General features: G+C 38.6%; 1 protein-coding gene across 2 annotated transcripts; it reads left to right on the plus strand.

The window, feature by feature from the left end:
• Positions 1-397: 397 nt before the first annotated feature.
• On the plus strand, positions 398-23,924 carry chd1 (chromodomain helicase DNA binding protein 1). 2 transcript variants are annotated; one of them, XM_006797387.3, is made up of 36 exons: positions 398-750; positions 2,152-2,269; positions 4,424-4,631; positions 6,283-6,405; positions 6,584-6,774; positions 6,947-7,221; positions 7,448-7,673; positions 8,272-8,372; positions 8,467-8,645; positions 8,752-8,876; positions 9,014-9,230; positions 9,343-9,432; positions 9,572-9,762; positions 10,228-10,416; positions 10,561-10,723; positions 11,404-11,556; positions 13,000-13,071; positions 13,143-13,292; positions 13,760-13,908; positions 14,038-14,134; positions 15,149-15,244; positions 15,350-15,526; positions 15,776-15,936; positions 16,022-16,063; positions 16,134-16,267; positions 17,576-17,714; positions 19,142-19,292; positions 19,680-19,802; positions 20,084-20,227; positions 20,337-20,624; positions 20,713-20,844; positions 20,985-21,163; positions 21,485-21,584; positions 21,671-21,722; positions 21,823-22,069; positions 22,384-23,924. In XM_006797387.3, the coding sequence occupies exons 2-36, from the start codon at positions 2,217-2,219 to the stop codon at positions 22,643-22,645; spliced, it is 5,379 nt and encodes a 1,792-aa protein (XP_006797450.2). In that variant the 5' UTR covers positions 398-750; positions 2,152-2,216; the 3' UTR covers positions 22,646-23,924. The 2 variants fall into 2 exon arrangements, with proteins under 2 accessions (XP_006797450.2, XP_006797451.2); XM_006797388.3 differs by lacking the exon at positions 398-750 and adding an exon at positions 1,040-1,201.
• The last annotated feature ends 1,767 nt before the right edge of the window (positions 23,925-25,691 follow it).

Raw genomic sequence — 25,691 nt, forward strand, 5'->3', positions numbered from 1 at the left:
CGTGTGAGTTTGAATTGGATTCATGTACATGTTTTTCAAAATGCATTTTTATATATAAGGAACACTCGCCAAGAGCAGAGAAAGCACGTTAAGTGGACCAAACACACACGCACACACACGGTCTGGAGAAGACCACAAACCGGCAAGTGAAGGGTTGTACGTTTCAAACAACAGAAACTACGGTTGGCGACTATCGTAATTCCTTAAACAAGACGGACTTTTATGTACGACCTTGTATATGTATAACCTTGTTGTGATGACCTAAATTATCAGACTAGCTTTATTTCCATTTGTTCCGATAAAGATAAAGACGACTTATGAGAAACCGACGTTTCCTGCTGCTACAGTGGAGGAGTAAGGAGCAGGGTCGTTACGTCACTGTCCGGGGTTTCCTGGAGAAGTGAACCCTACGGCGTCATGGCGGAGGCCGGTTGTGGAAAGACACTGGATTGAAATGCTAGCTTTCTACAGTCGCTGCTTATCAACGGGCACTGTATTTTGTAACTTCTAAAACGGCAAACGGGACATTGGTTAAGAAGAGGAAAACCAACATTCTACCAGTTCTATCGACCGGAGTCTTTCGGGCTGCGCTCCCTAACCGGGAGATAGCTAGCAAGTTTACGGTAGCATTAGCTACCAGCAGCTGCTAGCTCGCCAGTTAAATAAAAGAAGAAAGGACCCCTGGACTGGAAAGGCTGGTTTAGACAAATATTTTATCGGAGTTTCACGAGTAACCTAAACTAAAGACAGGTAACACACATCATTTAGTTACTTAGTCCTTACGCTAGCGAAAAGTAAGCTAACGTTGCATGTTGATGTTGTAAAAGCCGCGAGAAGTGAACAGCGAATGAAAACAAGATGGGAGAGGGTGAAGTTGGTTAGCTAATTTGGTTTTGTGGGTTTAATGATGAATACTAAATTTGTTTAACTGTTCATCCCAATCCACTGATTGTGCATATATTTACATAGTTAAGTATTATTGATGATTAACTTTGAGTATCATCTGTAACTCTAAAGTTATCATTCTACTGGTTTCCTATTAGAGCAAAGTTTTCTCATTTTGTTAGCTTCTGTGCTAGCCTCGTGCTTCATAGCGTTAGCTAATGCTGTTTGCCTTGACAGCCCTTGTGATGGCCTGTGAGCCAGTTCTCCTCATGTTTATTTTACCCACATTGACACAAAATGAAACAAAGTACCAAAGGTACGTACAGTTTGAGCTACTTGGTTGCGGTGCATACCGTAAAGGTATAAAGTTCACAGTTGTCACGTGTAGGATTTTAAATCCAGAAAACAATAGCACAGCATAAAGCGGCTAGCAAACTGCAGCTAGATAAACATAGCAAAGTGGTTACAGGTAATCAGGTGGTTGCAGGTTTTGTGCTGAATCTTATTCTGTATATTTGTTCTTTATAGCTGGCTCTGTCTGCATACGCTACTCCTACCCGCCAATCGCTAATACTGCCATCGTTAGCCGGTAATAGCTAGTTAGCTTGAGCTACTTGCTAAACTGTAACCATAGTGATAGTGTACCCAAGTGATGACTTGAGGGTGTCCTGAAACTATTTATTCTGATTTAATTTTTATTTATTTATTTAGTTTTTCATCTTCTTCGGGTACACACGGAGCTTCATGTGTACATGAAAACACGCTGGTATAGTGCAGGCCTGATAGGCCTCTGCGGTGTGGGATAAATGACGTTCAGCCAAGTAGCATGTAGTGACAGCCATCCACACAGATCACACTTTTCTAGATTTAACTTGAAATGGTCATATCTCAACACGTTTATCTGCGTTTCAGACGCGGTTCACTTCTCTCAGGATGAAACCACAGACCTGATAGATGACTTGAAATGGTTTCAATTGAAACTAGTTTAGCGAAAGTATATTTGCGTCCCTGCTTGCATGGTTCACAGGACAAGCTTTGATGCATTGGTTGCAGTCAGTCACGGATGGTACACTAAGCTCTGTTGTACTTTGCCATGTGGATCTGAGTTTTATCAAGCTCCACCTAATCAGATATTTTAATGCATGTTGTTGTGAAATTCTATTCCTGATATTATTCTTGTTTCAACAAGTAATAATATAACCCCAAGTACTTGTAGCATTTGTAGCATACAGTTCTTTTTAAACTTATGTGTATTTTTGCTCACAGGTTAAACACGTGGACCATAATACTACAGGTTGCCAGGTTGAAGTCTATATATTTTTGACTTCAGCATGGCTGGACGCAGTGAGGATGAAAGTGTAAGCAACAGCAGTGGAGAATCCAGGTATTGATTTTTTTTTTTTTTTTATCACAAATAGAAATAACACTTTGTTGTTTACTTATTTAGAACATCATCTCATACCTTACATACTAGATTGTCACCATACACCTGATCAATAATAACAACCGTCAGAAGGTGTCTGTGATGGAGAGATCTAATTTTGCTTGTTCCCTTGTGACAAGGGGTTGCCACAGAAGGTAGCAGCACATGCCTGATTTGGCACAGTTTTTTCTGGATGCAACCCCAATCAAATCGAAACCAATTTTTTGCTTGCCAGGCAAATGTGTCAAATGCTACACCATCGGAGGCCCTTTGTCAGTAGCCAATACAAATGTTTATGTCATTTGTTATGCATTTTATATTTTTTACTTGTTAACTGAAAAATATGTACACAATTACACATTTATTATAATTCATTTTTATAAAATACTGTATATGTGAGTGTAGAAAGTAGTAGAGAAATGAATACCTGAAACCTAGCTAGCTTAGCTGCAGTGAAGCACTTAAAGCTACATAGAGACAGTGTAGCATTTCCCTAATACTAATCTGTAACTGTTGGTTATAAATTGCTTGTTAAAGGTACCACACGTTATAGTCATCCCTCAGCATCCAAACTCAGAAACCTTGGTGTTATTTTTTATTTTTATTTAGCCATGTCTTTGGAGAGCCATTCTCGTGGATCAATTTGAAACTGTTTTGTTTTTTCAACTAAGAAATATTTCTAAGCTTTGAATTCTTCTGTCAAAAGCTGAATTAAGGATGATTACCCATGCCTTTATTTCAGCTCGTCTTGGTTAGTGTGACAGTGTGTTTACGTGACCGTCTCCAGTCGGTACAGAATGCTGCTGCTAGACTTTAAACCAACACATGAAAGAGACTGCACATTACTCTAGTTTTAATCTCTTTACATTGGCTACTGGTTTGTTTTAGAATTCATTTAAACATTTTAGTCCTTACTCTTCTTGCAGTCTGAGATCTTCCAGTCAAAGATTGTTAATGATCCCACAAACTCACTTTAAGAACAGAGGGGATAAATCCTCTAGAGCTGTGGCCCCTGGATTGTGGAATGCGTTACCTCTGTGTTTGCGCTGTTTTGTTGATTCTTTTAAGAAGCAGCTGAAGACTGATTTATTTAGACTGGCTTTTAACTAGTTTCAGGTTGTATGCTGTTTTATGTTTTAATCTTCTGTGTTTTTGTTCGTGCCTTTTTATAAAGCATTTTGTGGTTTTTGACCTGTGAAAGGTGCTGTATAAAAAAGGTTTTCTTACTTGCATTACATTACAAATTCCCCACAGCTCTTGTCTATGGGTATAAGATTGACTGAGTTCCTGTTTAACATAGTAATTAATCAAGGTAACAGTAAAAAATACAGCTTTGTATATTCTGTCAATTTATATTGTTTATTCTGAACAAAAAAAAAGTTTTTGTCTAAGTCTGTTGGTTTTGACAAGTCCATGAGAATCCATCAGGGCTGTCTCATAGCAGTTCATTTTTGTGTTCTTGGCCATTGTCCTGTCCCCATTCACATCATTACATTCAGTGTCCATGTTAGCAGCATGCTATGATATTTTTGCCCTGGAAATGGAATCGTGTGCTTTCCTGGGTATTGGTATCAAACTTTAAATTCTAATAATGTGACAACCCTGATAAATAGAATTGATAATGATAAAATCCTGATGCCCATCCCTGTCACAGGCAGGATTTCTTGTACTGCTCCACTATTGTCACTAATGGTTCTCTAAAGCTGCAGATATGAGTGATGCAGTTGGCTTCATATTGTGACATGATATATTTACTGGAGAAGCAGTTGATTATTGCTGTTTATGACGAAATAGTCTTATTTATATTTGCATAGAAAATCATTCATGGTATAGCAAGAATTCTTAAATATAGAATTCTTTGGAAGGCATTGCCGCACCTCTTTTTGATTCCATACACCTATTTGTTATGTGTCAATCTCCACCTTTAGGCTGAGCAAGCGAGGGGTTGGAGAGTGAGCAGTTGAGACTCCCAAGGGGTTGAATGATTTCTGTTTCTGATATGGGAAACCCAACTTTTGTTATGTTATTTCTGCTCAAGTATGTAAAACCTGTTGTAATGTTTTGCTTTGAGAACTTGATTCATCTAGTAATTACTAATGTCTTTATATGTAACAGTAATTCTGATGATGAATCCGGTTCTGGATCGGGCTCAGCTTCAGGATCCGGCTCAGGCTCGAGTTCCAGCTCTTCCAGCAGCAGCAGCCAATCAGGGAGCAGTGACTCAGGAAGTGGCTCAGATTCTGGCAGCCAATCCGATTCTGACACAGAAAAGTCAAAGGAGAAGATCGACCCACCAAATAAGTCAAACATTGATGGAGCTGAGGTAAAAATAAAGTTTTAAATTCCCAAAAGGTGGGCTGCTATTTTCTATTGCATATGTACAAACATGATATTATTTAGAGAAGCACTTGTAAAAATGTTGTCTAAGCTTTTTGGTTCCCACTGTCAAGTTTACTTAAAAGTGAAGTTGATCACTATTTATTGAGTTTTAAGAATTATCAGTTTAATAGATGGCTGCAATTAAAGCATTGATTGAAAAGGCAAATCATCCAGCTGTCTTTGTTAATTAAAAGTCATTTTAATAGCACATAAACAGTACTAGTGAAGGTCTTACTGCCATACTATCATACAGTGCTAGTATGATCTTTTTATGGCCGTTGACAGTGGACTTGTCTCTGTGCTTGTCCTACTAGAGGTTAGTGCAGCATTGGGCTAGGCGATAAAATGATAAAGATAATTATCACTAAATAACTTTTCCTTGATATAAATCTGAGACATGATCGATATAATCTGGACAGAACTCAATCTATTCATGTTTTGACAGACGACATGACAGGCCAATAAAATAGTGATGAAAATAGTGCTGCAGGCACTTGATGACATGTAATTTTCTACTTTTAAAATTTGAAGAAAACTGAGGTTGATGTATTTGGCCCTAGCATTACCTTGACCTGTACTACTCCTGGGAGGAACCTTGAAGTCATTTTTGGCTAAGATATCTCCTTTAACCTGCACATAAAACAAACTAGCACTGTCTTCTTATTGTTAAAAGCATCCAGTCTCAAAACTATTTAAAAATGGTGTGTTAATAACAAAGTTACTAACACACTGTTCTAAAAACTCCCTGAAAAGCATTCAGTGGGTTTAAAAGGCCTGTGCTAGGGTGCTATCAGATTTTTCCAATATTCTTTTCATTTTCTCCATGTTAAACCTAAAATTAATATCACAAACAAAGTCTTGTTTATAAGGTTTTATCATATCTTAAGGATCTCATACAACTTGCCTTGTTGATGTGGTTTATAGTTGTACTCTACTCCCCTATTAGTACATTAATGGCCCTTTTCCATTAGTACCTATTCGGCTCGACTCCATTAGGTGATGGTACCTGGTACCAGTTTTGTCGTGTTTGTTTGTTTGTTTTTAAACACTTACCTGGTCGGGGTTCTGAAGAGTCTGAGGCAATCTCAAAATTTGACATCATCAGACACTTTGCTATAGATTGGCCAGTCAATGGCGTAACTTGATGCGTCATTAAAGTGACTCCTTCACTAAAATTAAACCTGCAATTCTTAAAACCCAACAATGAGGACAAAACGCACCCCTGTGGTCCTTGGGTCTGACAATAAGCCATACGCCAAGTAGTGTATACTATTGCCTTGACATGCATGTGTTTGTGTACCATATAAATGATACCCTGAGACTTCTGGCCACATTGCTATATTGACCGTGCTCACATTAGCTGATAATGGAAAAACGAGTCGCGTTGAGTCAATCCGAGTAGGTACTCATGGAAAAGGGCTATAGCTGTATATCGCCACACTCTGACCCTTGCATTACACGTTAGCTTAGAACAGCAGGGTTGGGCAAAACCTTGGACCATTCAATAAAACGTAGATTTTATTTAACCGGTCTGGCACATTTGCAGTGTACTGTTCCTGTTTTTGCTAATCTTTGACTGCATTCATTGGTTGCAGTTCTGGAAGTCAAACCCAAGTATCCTAGCAGTGCAAAGATCTGCTATGCTCAGGAAACAGCAGCTTCAGCAGCAGCAGCAGCAACAACAGAGACAAAGCTCATCAAATAGTGGATCGGATGAGGTTTGTTTTATACTCTTATAGACCCTAACCCTTCCCCAAAAACATTTTTCTTGCCATTTGAATGGAAGCTAGTCAACAATTAGATATTGCATAAGTGTACCTAAGTCAAATGATCATAATCTGACTTTTCATGCATTTTGTTTTGTTTTTTGTAAACTTTTGTGGTATGTTTTTTCAGGACTCTTCAAGTAGTGATGAATCGGACTCCTCCAGTGGATCCAAAATGAGAAGAAAATCAGGTTCTTCTGACTCTGGATCAGGTTCAGAATCTGGTAGTGGTTCTGGGTCAGACTCATCAGCAGAAGAGTCTGAAACAGCATCAGACTATGAGCCAAGTCACAAAATTAAAAGCAGGAAGCCTCCAACCAAGTGAGTTGGTAGATGGTCTTTAATTATTGCTTAGATATGCTATTTTATACTATTCTTTTAACTATTTCATCACAGTAAATCACTTCAGCTGTTTAGCTCTGGATCTGATGTTTTGTGAAGGAATGTAAAGAGTTAAACTTCACTGCCTCTTTATCTGTTATTCGTGTCTCAGGATGAACTTTCGAAATGGAAAAAAAAGCAACACCCAGAGAAAAAAAGCCCAGAAAAGTTCATCATCTGATGATGAGGATGATAACTTTAAGAAAATTACATCTGGAGGGCCACGGCGGCAAGCCACGGTCAACATTAGCTATAAGGAGGACGAGGAGCTGAAGACTGACTCAGATGATCTGGTTGAAGTTATGGGTGAAGATGTTCCACAGCCTGAAGAAGATGAGTTTGAAACACTGGAGAGAGTAATGGACAGCAGGATAGGGAGGAAAAAAGGTAAGAAACACAGTCAAGATCAAATATGTCATACATTCTGGTTAAATTGACGCTGAAATAGGAATCGCCCAGAATTATCACAGTGGTTTTAAAGGTGCAAAGTCAATGAGGTAAATTTTATTATTTTGATTTTTTGTGTGACACAAACAGCTCAACAGTCCTTATGGTCTATTCAAGTCTTTAAGTAAATACATTTTAAGCACTATTTCTTTATTTTTCCTAACAGCAACAGGCAGTTCAACAACTGTATACGCTATCGAGGCAGATGGAGATCCAGATGCAAATTTTGATCCCAACAAAGAAGCTGGTGATATCCAGTATTTGATAAAGTGGAAGAACTGGGCCCATATCCATAACACCTGGGAGACCGAGGAGACACTCAAGTTACAGAATGTCAAGGGCATGAAGAAATTGGACAATTTTAAGAAGAAGGAGCAGGAGAAGAAAAAATGGTAAGCGTTTTAACTTGGCACTGCTGATTTAAGAAAGCTTTTAAAGAGCTCTTTGCTTGCTAAAGTGTTTTAAACATTGAGCAGCAGGAAATGTCATAATCATATTATTGAATAAAAGACAATAATGTAAGTGAAAGAAACTGTTATTGGACTGAAAATTCAAAATAAACCTGTCAGAAAGATGGCAAAAATCCCCAAAAGAAAGGAATACAAACACTTTAGCACTAACTAGGATGAGAAGAAAAAGAAAATTAGTTACTGTCTTGTTCTGGAAACTATTAGAAATAACAGTAATCCACCAGGTCTGCAGATTGTGGGGGTTGCCACAGCACTATATCAACTTTCTAAAGTTTCTTATTTTTTCTATGGGGATTAACACTGCTCACAGAAATTTGCGGTCTTTTATTTTGCTACTTTCTGAAAAATTAAAAATGGAGTAGTGGTTATTGTTAAATTCAATTCAGTTTTATTTATACAGCGCCAAATCATAACAACAGTCACCTCAAGGCGCTTTAGATTGTAAGGTAGACCCTACAATAATACATAAAACAATACATACATTGTTAAATTTCAATTTTATTTTTTTCCATGTCACCAGGTTGAAGGCAGCGTCTCCAGAGGATATTGAATATTTCAATTGTCAGGAAGAATTAATGGATGACCTGCGTTCTCAGTACCAGCTTGTAGAGCGAATAATAGGTATTTTTTCATATATAAAGCACTCTGCTCTCAATATAATCGGCAACACTGGATGTGTATAGCTTAATAAGTCTGATTTTTTTTTTTTGACCAGGACATTCAAACCAGAAGTCAGCAGCTGGTTATCCAGACTACCTGTGCAAATGGCAGGGCTTACCATACTCGGAGTGTAGTTGGGAAGATGGTTGTCTGATTGCTAAAAAATTCCAGAAATGCATCGATGATTACATGAGCAGAAACCAATCTAAGACCATTCCATTCAGAGACTGCAAGGTAACTTACTCCAAACTTTATTCTCTTACATTTTCTGATTTGAAATATACTGAGCTTTGAGTTTTGGTTCAGAAAGGAATTCTCCAACTTCTGTTCTGTCATTTAGGTGCTGAAACAGAGACCTAGATTTATGCCCATGAAGAAGCAACCAGCTTACATAGGAGGTGATGGTTTGGAGCTCAGAGACTACCAGTTAGACAGCTTGAACTGGATGGCCCACTCCTGGTGCAAGTATGACAAATATCCAAGAAAACATTGTCATTATTTGGATTTTGGGGTTTCTCCTAGATCCCCACCAAATTTTTTTGGGTTATGTTCTGTTCTTACATGCTTACTGTTCTATTGGTCTGCTCTGTCTTAATTCATAGAAGCAACAGTTGCATCCTTGCTGATGAGATGGGGTTAGGGAAGACGATCCAGACCATCTGCTTCCTGAACTACCTGTTTAATGAGCACCAACTGTATGGGCCCTTCCTGCTGGTTGTGCCTCTTTCAACACTAACGTCTTGGCAGAGAGAAATCCATCTGTGGGCCCCTCAAATGAATGTTGTGGTCTACCTGGGAGACATCAGCAGCAGGAATATGGTATTGTGGTTTTAAACACCTGTTAAACGGGGCTTATCAGAGAAAATCAATTGTTTTGTTTTTTTAATTCTACAATTTAATGTTGTATGTCTTCCTTTTCTTTTGTGAATAGATCAGAACACATGAGTGGATGCATTCTCACAGCAAGAGACTGAAATTTAACATCCTCCTTACAACATATGAGATTCTCCTCAAAGACAAGGTCAGCTGGCTTACTTCATTATAGATCCTCGGTTGTGTATTTTGCCTATTTTTATAGTTGTAACACATGAAATGATAGAGCTCGACTCAGAAGATGTTAAAATTACTTACTTTTTTTTTTAAACAACTTTTGTCTCCAGTCATTTTTGGGCAGTGTTAATTGGGCCTTCATTGGTGTGGATGAGGCGCACAGACTGAAAAATGATGACTCCCTCCTCTACAAGACAATGATCGACTTCAAGTCCAATCACAGGCTTCTGATAACGGGAACACCACTGCAAAATTCCCTGAAAGAGCTCTGGTCCCTGCTGCACTTCATTATGCCTGAAAAGTAGGCCATGGATAATGTTACTTTCAAGCAATAGCTCTTAGTATGTTAAGTATTTCTCACTACATGTAGTCCTTATGATGCCACTGTAAGCACTTTTTTGTAAGTCCTAAAGCTCTACTAATTTAAGAATGATCTAAGTTGAAATTAGAGTATTGAATTAGTATGTCAGTACCAGTAAATTTGTTCATTTACATTAACTGCATAGGCAAAGGTGTGAGTTATATGTGCAGATAATGTTTATGCACTTTTTTTCTTTGTTTACATTAAAGCAAAATAGTGGATAATGGTGACAGACAGGGCAAAATAGTTTTGACAGTGGTATAATAATATAACAAAAACACAATAGATACAAATTTAAAGGCATTTAGAAATTAAGAATAATCACACCTAACCAGTTTGTTCCTGTTTTTCTTTTCTATATCACTACAAGTCAGTTGATTTGTGTAAAATTTGTCATTTCAAAAGGTTTCATTCGTGGGAGCTGTTTGAGGATGAACATGGCAAAGGTAGAGACTCCGGCTACACCAGTCTTCACAAAGAGCTGGAACCTTTTCTACTGCGCCGTGTCAAGAAGGATGTGGAGAAATCTCTTCCAGCTAAAGTGGAGCAGATTCTCAGAGTGGAAATGAGTGCCATTCAGAAACAGTATTACAAGTAAGAGCTGGATGGTGCCTGCGTTTCAAGAAACATGGGCAGGGATGTGTAGCCTGGGGTCGGGGGCTCAAAGTTTAAGCATCATTAAAAATATTATAGCATTAGTAATATATGCATGTGTCCTGTTTGCCTGTTTGTGTTCAGGTGGATCCTAACAAGGAACTACAAGGCTCTGAGTAAAGGTACCAAAGGCAGCACGTCAGGTTTCCTCAACATCATGATGGAGTTGAAGAAGTGCTGTAATCACTGTTACCTTATTAAACCTCCAGAGGACAATGAGTTCCTTAACAGAGCTGAAGCTTTACAGGTATGTTTTATGTAGTAACAATATTAATATTGATGCTGAGGTTTTACTCATTTAAAATAAATACATTTACAATATTTAAATGTATTTAATTTTCCTAAATGTGTTACCACATTTAATCATTCTATTCTTGGTTTTTGAAACCCAAATAAGAATCATGCTTACTGCAATAAATGTTAGCTGTGCATTTCATGTGATAAATTCTATTCAAAACCAGATTTAGATTGTGTGTCTAAATGTCCGCAAAAGTGAAGAAGAAATGGACACGCTGCTCTAATTTAACACTATATGCTTTGTCAGCGGTGCAAAAAACCATTTTTGCCATTTGAGGGTTGACTGGTTATCTCTATAAACTAATTCTCTAACATTTATATTATATGTTAGATATATAAATTATATCTAATTATATTTGCATGTGAATAATTGGAAAATATCATGCTACACATTTTCTTTTGCTTTCTTAAAAACTGAGGTAAAAATTCTGCAACTTACCATAATACCTTTTTTTTAAAGTTATTATTGTATGGAACAGTATGCATTTTAAATTATTTTTAAGGTGATCATGTTAGAATAAAAGTAACAACTATTTTGTGTTGTGTGCTCCAAAAGTATATCAGGTAAACCGTTACCTACTATATATTCAGTTTATGTCATGACTGTTGAGCGCTATTGTCCTCCTACAGCATCTGATCCGCAGCAGTGGAAAGCTGGTTCTCTTGGACAAACTGTTGGTGCGTTTGAAAGAACGGGGACACAGAGTTCTCATCTTCTCCCAGATGGTACGAATGCTTGATATCCTGGCTGAATATCTGAGGAGCAGACAGTTCCTGTTTCAGGTAAATACACGCTGTTTTTCCAATACCATAATACATATTGTAGATACAGTTGTGGTCAGAACTTTACATCAGTGACATATCATGTCATTAATCGTGCCATGGTAATTTGCTTTTAACGCTTTATTTAAACTGTTCTCTTTCCAAGATGGAATGATTGCACAGCATGCATCTTTAAAGACTTTTTTTTTTTAAAAACATGATTTACGTGAACAAGTTTCAATATTTTTGGCTTTTCTCTAACCCACACAAAGTCAGAAGTATGCATGCATGCTCAAATATATACATACATTCACTTAAATCTTTCAATAAGTGGTGCTGAATGTTCCACAGTGTTATCTTTTTTTCCTTCTCAACAGAGCTATGGTGGGTTAACGTAATTAGTAATCATGATTAACTGCAACTGGTAGTCTCTTTGCCAGCATAAACATGTTTTTATTAAAAGCACTCATTTGATTGACCAGCAGTCAGAATAATGGGAAAGATCAAGGAGAACTGTAGATTCACGCAAGTTTGGAAGGTCTTTTGGTGCCATTTCCAAACAACTGCAGATTCCAAGATCATCAGCTCATACAGGTGTAGCAAAGCCTAAAAATTTTCCAGACTTTGCCAAGGTCTGGAAAAAGACCTAAACTATCAACCTCAGATGAGAGGACGGTTCATGGTCAGATAAGACTTAGACTAGTGGAGTAAAGGTGAGGCTTTTAAACCTAAGAAGTAAGAAAAATGTACTGTCAAACACGGTAGCAATGTCATGCTTTGAGGATGTTTTGCTGCCGCTGGTTCTAGTACATTGCACAAAGATACTGAATGATGGAGCACTATGCCAAAATTCTTCAACATCACTTCAAATCAACAGCTAGATTTTTAAAACATAAACACAGCTTGGTGTTCAGCAGGACAAGGACCCCAAGCACATATCAAAACTGGTTTTGCAATGGCTAAAACATACCAGTATTATGCTTCTGGAATGCCTAAAGCCCCGAGCTTAACCCTGAACTCGGCACCACTGCTATCAAATATTCAGTCATAATTATGCCAGAATATTGTTGAAGACTACCAAAAGTGTCTGGTCAAGGTGCAATATGTAACCAGGAGTAATAGAGGTATATATTTGAACCTGCATGTATACTTTTTACCCTGTGTGGATTAGAAATGAGTTTATTTTATGTGTAAATTTATTTTGAATTATGCACCCATGTATATTGTACCAAAATTAGTCTACGGTCAAATTCAGTTCAACTTCAATTAAATTTTTTTTTATATGGCACCAGGTCACAACAACAGTTGCTTTAAGGCACTTGAGGCCATGGCTTGACCTCCATTCCCATGATTAATGTATAGAAACTTCTGACCACAACTCTACATACACATAAAAATTGTGAATAAAATTTGTATATCCGTTCTAAATATATTAATAATTTTGAATGTTGTAAATTTGTCTAGCGATTAGATGGCTCCATCAAAGGGGAGATGAGGAAGCAAGCATTGGACCACTTTAATGCCGAGGGTTCAGAGGTACAGTAACTCTTAATTATTTTAGATGCTGTTTAGGAAGACCTGTACCTAATATCAGTTTCTATGCACAGGATTTCTGCTTCTTGTTATCTACACGTGCTGGAGGTCTGGGTATCAATCTGGCTTCAGCTGACACAGTGGTCATCTTTGACTCAGACTGGAACCCCCAAAATGACCTGCAGGCGCAAGCCAGAGCCCACAGGATTGGACAGAAAAGACAGGTAAGAAGAAACTTAAATCATTCAAATTCATTATATTTTTTAAACTGTATTTGCATTTGTAGAGTTTTGTACACTCTCATTAGTATTAATCAGTAATAATAGACCTAAGTCTACACCAAGCTGCAGCTGCTGAAAATTTACCAGTGAATTAAAAACAGTGTTCATTGATTCGTGCAGTATATGAATCAGTGAATTCGGGAGGTACAGTAGGTCATCTGCTAATCAGAAGGTTGTTGGTTTGATGTCTGGCTGCTCCAGTCCGTTTGCCAAATATCCTTGGGCAAGATTGTGACCCCAAGTTACTCTCTGTGTCCAGAATGTGTGTGAATGTTTGATGGCTACTTAAGCATAGAAAAAAAGTGTTTGTGGGGCATGTTATATAGAGCGTAAGGGAGCACAATACAAAACCAGTCCACTTATTCTTTATCATTATCTTGCCTATCTTACCAATTGTTATGGACCGGCAGGTGAATATCTACCGACTGGTAACAAAGGGTTCAGTGGAGGAGGACATCATTGAGAGGGCAAAGAAGAAAATGGTACTAGACCATCTTGTTATTCAGAGGATGGATACGACTGGGAAAACTGTCCTCCATACAGGATCTGCTCCGTCCAGGTAAGTAACTTTATGTGCTTGTTCCCATATTGTTTCTGGCAGCGCTGCCAAGTCCATTTCACCCCAAAATTTGAGTGACTTAATCTCACATAAGTATGTGTGTGTGTGTGTGTGTGTTACTGCATACAGTTCAGCACCATTCAACAAGGAGGAGCTCTCTGCAATCCTGAAGTTTGGGGCTGAGGAGCTTTTCAAAGAACAAGAGGGGGAGGAGCAAGAGCCTCAGGTTTGTACCATGGTGCAAATGTCTAAATGTATGTAAAAAGCATTGCATGAAACAAATGTTTCATCAAAAAGAGAAAAAATATTTCAAAAGTATGTTAACACTATTTGCCTTTAAAATAACATTTAATTAATTGATTTAATTTAATAAAACAAATTTCCCATGTGTGGGACTAATAAAGGTTATTTATCTTATCTTAATTGCCCCAGTACACTTGTACATTGACCTACTCCAACTATCAACTGGCCAGAGACCAGAATTAGTCGATTAGTTCGACTTCCTCCGGTTTTTTACGATTTACGTTAATTTACGATTCCAAACTGGTCCATTATACACATGCACAGCACTTCATGATCCATTCTTGATCATGCTGCAGCAAGAGTACCTGACATGGACTAGAAAGAGAGAGCATATTTCTCCTATATTGGCTTCCTGTTAAATCCAGAATTGAATTCAAAATCCTGCTCCTCACATACAAGGTCTTGAATAATCAGGCCCCATCTTATCTTAATGACCCTATAGTACCATATCACCCCATTAGAGCACATCGCTCTTGCACTACAGGCTTACTTGTTGTTCTTAGAGTATTTAAAAGTAGAATGGGAGGTTTCAGTTCAGTTTTCAGGCCCCTCTTCTGTGGAACCAGCTTCCAGTTTGGAATCAGGAGACAGACACCATCTTTACTTTTAAGATTAGGTTTAAAACTTTCCTTTTTGCTAAAGCGTATAGTTAGGGTTGGATCAGGTGTCCCTGAATCTTCTCTTAGTTATGCTGCAATAGGTGTAGGTTGCTGGGGGATTCCCATGATGCACTGAGTATTTCTTCTTCAGTCACCTTTCTCACTCACTGTGGTTTTATATATCACTCTGCATTCAGACACAGTGTATTATTAATATCTGGCTCCCTTCCAAAGTGTGTCATTACCTTACAATATAATGCACCTTGAGGCAACTGTTGTTGTGATTTGGTGCTATATAAATTCATTTGAATTGAAGTCTCTTGTAATCAACTCTCTAGGAAATGGACATTGATGAGATCCTCAAAAGAGCTGAGACCAGGGAAAATGACCCCGGACCTTCAACAGTGGGAGAAGAACTGTTGTCTCAGTTTAAGGTTGGGGGGAGGTTGTCTTTCTCCTTTCAGAAACTTGATAACCACTATTTAATATGTTACATTATTAAAGTGGTGCGTGTATTTAGTGTGTGCAAATCTATGCAGGTGGCCAACTTCTCCATGATGGAGGATGAGGAAATAGACATCGACTCTGAGCGAAGTCAGCGGAGTTGGGATGATATCATTCCAGAGGAGCAAAGGAGGAGAATGGAAGAGGAGGAAAGACAGAAAGAGCTGGAAGAAATCTATATGCTACCACGCATGAGGAATTGTGCCAAACAGGTACCCAAGGAGTCACAACAAATACACTATATACTGCTGGAGAGAAAAAAAATGGAAGGGATCACATAAGATACTCAATGTTTTATCTTGATCAGAAGTTAGAATGCGTTTACGCTGAAATCTTTCAGACATGCTCGTATCGAATCTGATCAAACCATATCACGCATAGAAACTGTTAAGAACTGTTATGCTTGCAATATGAGACTGTAAATGAAATTCCAGGTGATTTTTAATGGTTTGTTTGAACAGATTTATCAGAATGCAAATGAGGGCCGGCAAAGTAGAAACAGGAGATACTCTGGTTCCGACAGTGACTCCACATCTGATCGAAAGAGGCCAAAGAAACGAGGGCGGCCCAGAACCATTCCAAGGGAAAATATCAAAGGTTTTAGTGATGCTGAGATCCGGAGGTAACTATGTTAACTATGTTTTGTGTGTGTACATCTAATCAGCCTGACACATTTCTTTTTTAACATATCTGTAAACTATTGACAGGTTTGTCAAGAGTTACAAAAAATTTGGAGGACCACTGGAAAGGTAGAGTGCGCTACACTTTCATCTTGTTGTTTACATAAATGGCAGTCTGCTCAACATGTGCTGTCTTTAGGTTGGACGCAATTGCTCGTGATGCTGAACTCGTGGATAAGTCTGAGCATGACCTGAAACGCTTGGCAGAGACTGTTCACAATGGATGTTTGAGAACACTACGAGAAAACCCCTGTGGGCCAGAGAAAAATTCAGGTAACCATAAAAAGCTTTTTGTCCTTCTTATCATAATGTCTATTCCTCTGGTGGACATGTGGCATCTGTATTCTTTTAAAACAAGACCTTTATATGAAAAAGGTATATTAGAATACAAATTAAAATACCTACATTCACCAAAAAAAGGAGTAATTTCAAAGACTAAACAAATCAGTATTGTGTGGTTTACAAACAAGACAATTATTCCAAATAATTTCAAGTTCTAAAACGGTTTATTTCTCTCTACAGGAAGATTTAAATCTGAAAACTAACATTTGTTGTGTGTGTTTTCCTACATACAAACTAAATAAGTAGCTTTGGTTTGAGTGAATTTCATTTAAAATATCTGTGCTGGGGATGTTACTGCCAACAAATTTCTTGGTTAACTAATTGGGGTTGAAAAAATGAGACTAACTGACTAGTCTAAAAATAACACTCAAGTTGCATTTGCAATCTCCAAAGCTGAACAACAGCATGATGTGGTAATTTTGAGCCCTGGAATCTTGTATTCAGGCTCAATATATATATTTCTGCCTTGAGCAAAACTGAAATATCTTCTGCTTTGCTGTCATGAGCTGTTTGTTTGTTTGTTCTAAACTGAGCGGGATCATAGCACCTTTGGGTAAATTATGTCATGCTGGTTTTCTGAGGTGGCTAACATTAGCATCAGAAGTCTTCTTTCCACGCAAATGTTGAGTGGTTATATGCCAGTTTATTCTGCTGTTTCCCGGACTGCCACTCCATCTAGTGGTAGATGGCTGCATGACATTTAGAACACAATACTTCACTCTCAACAACTACATTCATTGACTAGTGCGGGTTGTGCCAACTAGCAACATCAGCATCATTTAGTTGATTAATCACGCACATCCCTAATCTGTGCATTTAATGCATATATGTGTGGTATATTTTTATTGTAATGATAACATGGCCGCGTTTCTATTAATTTCCAGTCATTTCTTGAGATTTCAGTTTGTTCCAAGCAATAAGGTTATAATTTGAAGTCTGTGTCAATACTAATCTTGGGAGTTGTGTTGTGGTTTTAAATTACAGCTATGCTCTAATAATTTAAGAAAATATTTCCATTCAGATTAAATTTGCACAGTATGCATTGCTGGGCTATGCGGGATCTTTCAGATATTTTTGTATTTGGCAAGTTATTTTGAAATTGCTATGCTAGGATTTCAGTGCAAGTTATTATTTAGTTTAGCCACAGTTTAACTTGTTGTCATTGAAATTACATGGCATCACACAGGATTAGATGAAGAAATCATGAAATAGTTTCTGTTCCGCTTCTTTGATTATCAGGGGGCAGAAGAGGGAAGGTGAAAGGCCCTACGTTCAGGATCTCTGGAGTCCAGGTGAATGCCAAGCTTGTGATCTCCCATGAGGAAGAGCTGGCTCCACTGCACAAGGCTATTCCTGCTGACCCAGAGGAGAGAAAGAAGTAAGACTGATTATTTGTTTAATTTTATTTAGTAATTTTTTGCTCACTGTATCTTTTAACCATTTTCTGTCACACTCACTGCTGATGCAAACATCAGGGTTCAGAACCTTGGGGCTCAGTATCTTTCCCAAAAACATTTCATATATGGACTGGAGGACCAGGGCTTCAGTCATTACCCGTCCAATTAGCTGATCAAGTCTGCAAGGCTTCGTCCACTAGAGAAGCCATAATAAAGATGACTGGAGGAGCAGGCAGCTAAACTTAGAAAAAATCATTTTCTGCAAAGTGTGTACGTATGTGTCACGTATCAGTATGTATTATTGTCCAGTGTGGAGTCAGTGCAGTATGCAGTCAGTCTTCAACTGAAAATGTTAAAGGTATTAACCTCCAGGGCATCAGCATTAAGATGTGATTAATACATAATTGAAATCAACTATGATCAGCAGGATTGATCATAACTGATTTTAGTTTTGAGAGCATTCTTCTCTCCATCACCTTGATAATTCTGCCTTCTTCATAAGTTCGTCTACACTGTTCTTGTCTTTTGTGCAGACACCTTCTCCTTAACAGGCCACAGCAAAAAATAGAGCCCTAGCCACCACTCTATGGTTGAATGACCCATAAAGAAATAAGAATGGATTTATTACAACAATAGTGCTGCCAAAATCACGTTGTTTTTCTAAAAATAGAAACAGGTTTAAATCTTTCAGATCTCTAATGTCACATTACAGTTCACTTAACCAATCCAACTAGATACAAACTGGCTGTATAGGTTCTTTCTTTTTATAAAAGGTCCCATTTAAAAGATCTACATAATTATGGATTTCAAAAAATAAGTTAAATATTTCTATTTTCTTTATTTAATAACTGTATTAATAGTAATAACTGTATGTTTGCGTACGTAAAGCACTTTATAAAAGAGAACAATGACCAACGAGTCTTACACTCGTCTTTTTTTCCTCATCTTGCCGATTGTACCGAGCCACGCAATCAGCTGGCAGAGACGATGCTTGCAAAATGCAATCAGTGGCATTTCAATAAAACAGTCTCTCGTTTCCTAAGCACAACCAAACAGTTTACAACATCACAGTACTACATGCGCATCACACCGCAAACTTAACTGTTTCTTACTGAAACGCGACGGAAAATTCTGACATCCATCTGCATGTCCACAGGGGGGAAAAAATCTCCACGTTGCACATTTAGGCAGTTTTACTGTCAAACCAGAAGTATTACCAAAATGACTCAGTCTGATTTGCTGTCTAAGCTGTTGGTCTTTCAAACATCAAAAATAAATCAGTAACACACAAATTCTCTAACAGGTTTTTCTGCACACACCAACCCTGCCCCTAGAGGTGACTAACTGTATATTTGTATGAATTTGTATATTTCTGTTTCTGTGATATTAATTTTATATTTTTGAATAGGTATGTCATTCCATGTCACTCAAAGGCAGCACATTTTGACATTGAGTGGGGGAAGGAAGACGACTCCAGCCTCCTCATAGGAATCTACGAGTATGGTTATGGCAGCTGGGAGATGATTAAGATGGACCCAGACCTTAATCTCACACACAAGGTCAGTCCATGCACAATAAATGTCTAATCTCATGTATATAATTATTTATGAATACATAGATGCTCAGGAATACATGTATTGGGGTATTAATTAAGACCACAATGATTCAAGTAATTAAAATTATTAAATTATAAAAAATCTTTTGCTTTGATGCTTCATTTAATACACAGCTTTGCAACGTGCAAAGTGTTTCACCCACATTTGCTTCTAAAAACAGACCTGCAATACAAACATATTTAGAAGGAGCGTGTGTTTAAAAAGTGTGACAACATGAACACAGCCCCCATACATCAGCAACAATGTAGAATTTCATTACATGCATACTTTGACTTCTTGGTAGTGTGCAATTTTCACTGGGGATATTTCACTGTGTCCATTGTTGAACAGCTCCTGCCAGATGACCCTGACAAGAAACCACAAGCCAAACAGTTACAGACCAGAGCAGACTACCTCATCAAGTTACTGAGCAAGGACTTGGCCAAAAAAGAAGCACAGAAACAAGCAGGAAATGTAAGTCTTCATATAACTTTACATGTCATCTGTGTATCTTGATATTTATTGTTTTGTAATTGTTTTATAGATTAATTATATCTATCTCTAAGTAGTCTGACTTTCTCACACAGTCCAAAGACATGTTAACTTGGATCAGGGCAGTTGGGGATTCTAAATTAAAGGTCCAGAGTGTACCTTGCTCTATGGCAGCTGGGATGGGCTCAAGGTCCCCCAACCCCTCAGGATGGATGGAAGGACAATTAAGTTTTCCAGAATCTATAATGCTTCTTTGTATTTAGGCCAGCTCACGAAAGAGGAAACCCAGAAGTAAAAAGAGCAAAACTCAAAAGTCAACAAAGACAGATGAGATGGTTAAGAGCCCATCCTCAGATCTCCCATCAGACAAGAGGTCAGATGATGAGGATGAAATGGAGGCAGACAAGGTACATTTATTAATTTATCTATTTTGCTTTTTTTTGTGCGCTGTGCCTAAGATGACTATATTGAATTTTCAGTTTGAAAAGTAAGTTGCTAACATGCTTTAATGATCAGGATCTGGCACCTATGAAGCTACCAAACCGACGAAGCCGAGCAGACAGGTTGGTGGTTAAAGAGGAGGATGACGAGGAAGACGACGAGGAAGAGAACTATGATGAGGAATGCGAGCAGGACGCTTCCTCATCAGGGGAGCAGGAAGTCAAAGAGAGGGAGATAAAAAAAGAAATCAAAAAGGAGAAGAAGGAGGAAAGCTTTGAGATTAAGGACACAAAGGAGCTAAAAGAGAAAAAAGAAACAAAACCACTTGAGGTTGTACATAAACAAGAGGAAAGCAAAGAAAAGGTGATTGATATTTTATTGATTGATAATTATACTAAGAATAGAATTGTAATTTAGTCAAGAATTAACTCTCAGAACCTTTTTACATCAGAATGAAGCCAAAAATGAGGTACGAGAACGGACAAAGAAAACTTATGACACGCCGGTCCACATAACGGCTAGTGGAGAGAATGTGCAAGCAGCTGAAGATTCTGAGGAACTGGATCAGAGGACCTTTAGTGTGGTATGTTGGGCTAATAATCAAATCTCTAAATAGAAAATAGTTTCATGATTAATGTCATGGATTAACAGATGAGCATAATTCAATTCCAGCAACAACATGGATTTCACTTCCTGAGGTGTATATTTGCTTTTGTGTTGCAGTGTAAAGAGAGGATGCGCCCAGTGAAAGCAGCTCTGAAGCAGCTGGACAGACCGGAGAAAGGGCTGTCGGAGCGCGAGCAGCTCGAACACACACGGCAGTGCCTCATAAAGATAGGAGACCACATAACCGAGTGTTTGAAGGAGTATTCAAATCCAGACCTGATCAAACAGTGGAGAAAGTTAGTTTACGTGGCCTCTTCTAGTGAAAGTCTTGATTAACATGTCAAGTTAAGCAGCTGACTAATGCCATTTGAACCTTGGACACTTTGTCATGAATGTATAAATCTACCATGTGGGTCTGTTCACTAAGTAACATGCCTGCATGGTAGATTTGTAGCTTTGAATAGATTTGGATGTGTTTCTTCTTTTTTTAAATAAATAAGGCATCTTTGTACATTTTAAGACTGTCATGAACACTTACACTCAATGTCTCACACAAGTGTTATTTGAGTAATTTATATTTGCTAAGCAGATGGAAATGTTTTTTGTTTTTATTCCAGAAACTTGTGGATATTTGTTTCCAAATTCACTGAGTTTGATGCAAGAAAACTACACAAACTTTATAAGCATGCAGTAAAGAAAAGGCAAGAGAATGCCCAGGTATGTAAAAGCACTGTCATTTCTAATAATTATAATCTCTACTGATGTTAGAGATCCACAGTGATGATGGTGATGATTTTTCTTAGGCATTGGAGCAGAACACTAGAAGTATAAACACCCATGGCTACAGACACGCAGGTATAGTCTATTGTCACACGCACACGCACACACACACACACACACAGAATAGGATGAAAAGGTTGACACTGCTGTCACTTTTTCCCTTCTTTGTCTTCAGATATTGAAAGGCTGAAGGACAGCTCTCACCAGGATGAGAGCAGCAGGGACAGCTACAGCTCTGACAGGCATCAGCCTTCAGGAAGACACTTTGAGAGCAGCACCAGTAAGGAGAGACACAGCTCTGACTCCCACAGGAAATCCACAGCTGGAGAGTCCCGAAAAAGACCGTATTCCTCTTTCAGCAACGGAAAAGACCACAGAGACCACTACAGACCAGACAGCAGGGATAGAGACAAACAGGACAGGTGAGGGATGAGAACTGCTCAAAGTTTTTCTTCCAGAGATAGAAATGTCCTCAGTTGATTTTTACAGGCTGCACAAGTTCTTTAAGGCCCAGACATGAAATGCTCCACAAGTGAGCTCTCATTAAGTAGGTTTTAAAGAATTCAGAATTGCTTTTGCAAGACCTTCATATTCAGGGAGGAAGAGAGCCAGGTGGAAAACACCACTAAAATGCTTTGATTTGTATTGGAATTAGACTGAAGTTAAGGTCATAGTGAAAGAAGTGGCCGTTTGTGTTGTTTAGTGTGTTCTGACACTTATGTGTATGTATGCGCAGATACTATGACGACAGCAAGCACAGGAAGTTAGAGGAATTCCGCAGTAGCCGAGACCACCGGCTGGACATGAAGGATCATCACTCAGACCACCGCTCTTCCTACCGCTACCACTCAGAATGGCAGACAGAGCAGCGAGGCTCAGCCAGTGGGCAGCGCTCACCCTACGACTCCCGGTCACCACTGGGGCACCGCTCACCTTTTGACTACTCATCAGACCACAAGAGCACACCAGAGCAGATTTGGAGCAGCCGCAAAACATAACAGGAGTTGCCCAGGTCTGCAAGTAGCAGCCATAAACTCGGAAACACAGCAAATGCCTTACACAGACTGTGGACTCCAACCTGAAGCTGTTTGAAGCACTGCGTATCAGTCAGTTCAGCATGACTGTCATCTCCTCGCTTCAGCAGCAGCTCATCTCGGGAACCCGGCAGGGAGCGGCTCAAAGCAGGCAACAGATTAGAAAAATAAATAAATCAAAGCTTATTTTTGTATTTAAGAGTTTAAAGCTGTAGTGTCGTGTATGCTCAACAGCATGCGCCACAATTTTTGTTATTTTTATAAAACGTTTTTTTTACACAAATGGACACAATTGACCCTGAGTGCTGCCTCATATGTCACCAACCTATGACACTGGATCCTGTATTTGACTGTTAGTTGTCTCTGTGTCTCAATCATTCTTAATGTGATTATCTACCTTATTTAAGTGTTAACTGAACAAGAAGTTGGTTGTCACATGAATAATGTTATAAGGTGATTTTTAAGGTGTCTGGACTCAGGCTCACCACCTGAAGTACCTCATTTACAGCATTTGTCATTTCCTCAGCAGTTTTCTTTTTGTGTGTGCATTTGTTTTGTAATTCCCCCACACAAGGCATGCATTATTTAATAACACATCTTAGCTGTAAAAAAAAAACAAACAAACAAAAAACACCTGGATTCTTTTTTTCCCTTTTTTTTTAGCTATCATGTTTGTTTTCCTTAAATACTACTATTGTAAATTTTTTGTAAAATAGTAAATCGATGGTCTTTTTCCTCAGGCTCTTTGAATTTATTATGACTTGGCTTACCCCATCAACTCAGGCTTTTTGTCATTCTATAAATGAGTTTCTGTATATTTCTTTAAGAATGTAACTTTTGGTAAAGGGAAAGTTCTTTAAGCATACCCAGTGTTCATTCACTAGTGCTTAGTTCTTTGATCTCTGTCGTGAAATGAGTGAGTTGGCAGGAACTGACTTGTCACAGTCTGCAAAATAGAAGCATCTGTTAGATGTTAAATAAAATATGCTTTTTACATGACTTTTTTTTTTCTTTACCTTTCATAGTTTATTTGTAGGCAATAATAATCTTTCTATGCAGCCAAGTATATTTGTGGTGAACCACCCAACTGAATGAAGTCACTGTTACAGTTCGCTCTGTTGTAGATTAATTTTCTCTATATTTCCAAAAGAATTTACACTGAAAATGCATGAATTTTTATGGACTGTTTTATATAGTTGTTTATGAAGCCATTAAAATCAATCACTGTACTCCCTCCTACCACCTCAACAGTGTGTTACATTTTTGGTTTTGCCACAAGTTAACCTTTTTTGGAACACACTATTACAAGACGTTGCTCCAAAAAATAAATGAACACTTTGAAAATATCAAATCTCAATAGGGGGGAAAATTGCTTAATATCTATGTTGATATGGACTGAATACTGCTTTAGGAATGGATGCCTGTCATGGTGACTGATGGAAATTTAAATTACCAAAATACACATAGCTGAATTTAAATACAACCTGAAACCCAAAGAATGAAAAAATTATGCGGCAGACTAGTCTATTTTGCTGGAATTTCGTTGTACAAACTTAAACTGGTACTCAGTATGGACCCCGTATACTTTTATGTAAGCCTAACAACACTGGAGCATGCTCCTAACAACATAACAGATGGTTTCCTGGGGGATCACCTCCCAGACCTGGATCAGAGCATCACTGAGCTTGGTGGCGTCAGATGGACCAAGACGTGATATATCCCAGATGTGTTCTGTTGGACTTCTGTTGGACTCAGGTGTGGGGGAAGTCAATGGTGTCAATTCCTTCAACCTCCAGGAACTGCCTGCATACTCTTGCCACATGAGGCTGGGCATTGTGGTGCACCAGGAGGAAGTCAGGTACCACTGCACCAGTGTTGGTCTAGCGCTGGATCCAAGGACTTCATCCTGATATCCAGTTAGTGTCCCATTGCCTGGCCTGTAGAAGTCTGTTCATTTCTCCCCCAGAACATTACTAACCCACCACCAGTGGGTCAGTCATGTAATATGAGTGATGTTACGCAGCATAATGTTCTCCACAGCTGTAGGACCTGCCAGTTCTAGTATTCTATACAAGGACCTTGTATAGCCCAGTCCACTACTCTTAGGGTAACTAATCTCAGCAAACCTTATTGCAGTGGCACATGTTGCTATGGTAAATGGACTGATTCCTATATAGCGCTTTTCTACTCTCCTGGAGCACTCAAAGCACTTTATACAACATGCCACACTCACCCATTCAGCACTTTCTTCTGTGCTTTTCAGTGCTTCCTAGCTAATATTCACTTTGATGGATGCATCAGAAAGCACACTGGTATCTTATTGAAGCATCAAACCACTAACCTTCGATCAGTAGATGACCTGCTCTACCTCCTGAGCTACAGCCAGGAGAGGAGTCAAACTTAGAGGAATCTTAGAGGAGTTGAACTACCTTTGCTACCTGTAGGGTCCAAGTCTCGCCTCATGCTACATGTAGTGACCCGGACTCTGGACTTCTACACAAAAGCAAAACTAGTGAAAAACAGAAAAGTGGTAAAAAGTCAGTGGCCTGTAACACCATTCCTGTTTTGGGGGTTGTTTCATTGTTCTACCTGTAGTGCACCTATTGTTAATTTCATTAACATCAAAGCAGCTGAAACTGAATAACAACCCCTTCTGCACCTTAACTGACCAGCTAAATAACCAAGAAGTTTAATTGACTTGAAGCTACACTCTGATGAATTCAATTCAGTTTTATTTATACAGCGCCAAATCACAAAAGCAGTCACCTTGAGGTGCTTTATATTGTAAGGTAGACCTTACAATAATACATACAGAGAGAAAAAACAACAATCATAAGACCCCTCTATGAGCAAGCACTTCAGCGACAGTGGGAAGGAAAAACTCCCTTTTAACAGGAAGAAACCCGGCTCAGGGAGGGGCGGGGCCATCTGCTGCGACCAGTTGGGGTGAGAGAAGGAAGATGGGATAAAAGACATGCTTTGCAAGAGAGCCAGTGATTAATAACAAGCA

This window comes from Neolamprologus brichardi, chromosome 7, assembly GCF_056152115.1.
Source record: "Neolamprologus brichardi isolate AB-2024 chromosome 7, ASM5615211v1, whole genome shotgun sequence".
NCBI lineage: Eukaryota > Metazoa > Chordata > Actinopteri > Cichliformes > Cichlidae > Neolamprologus > Neolamprologus brichardi.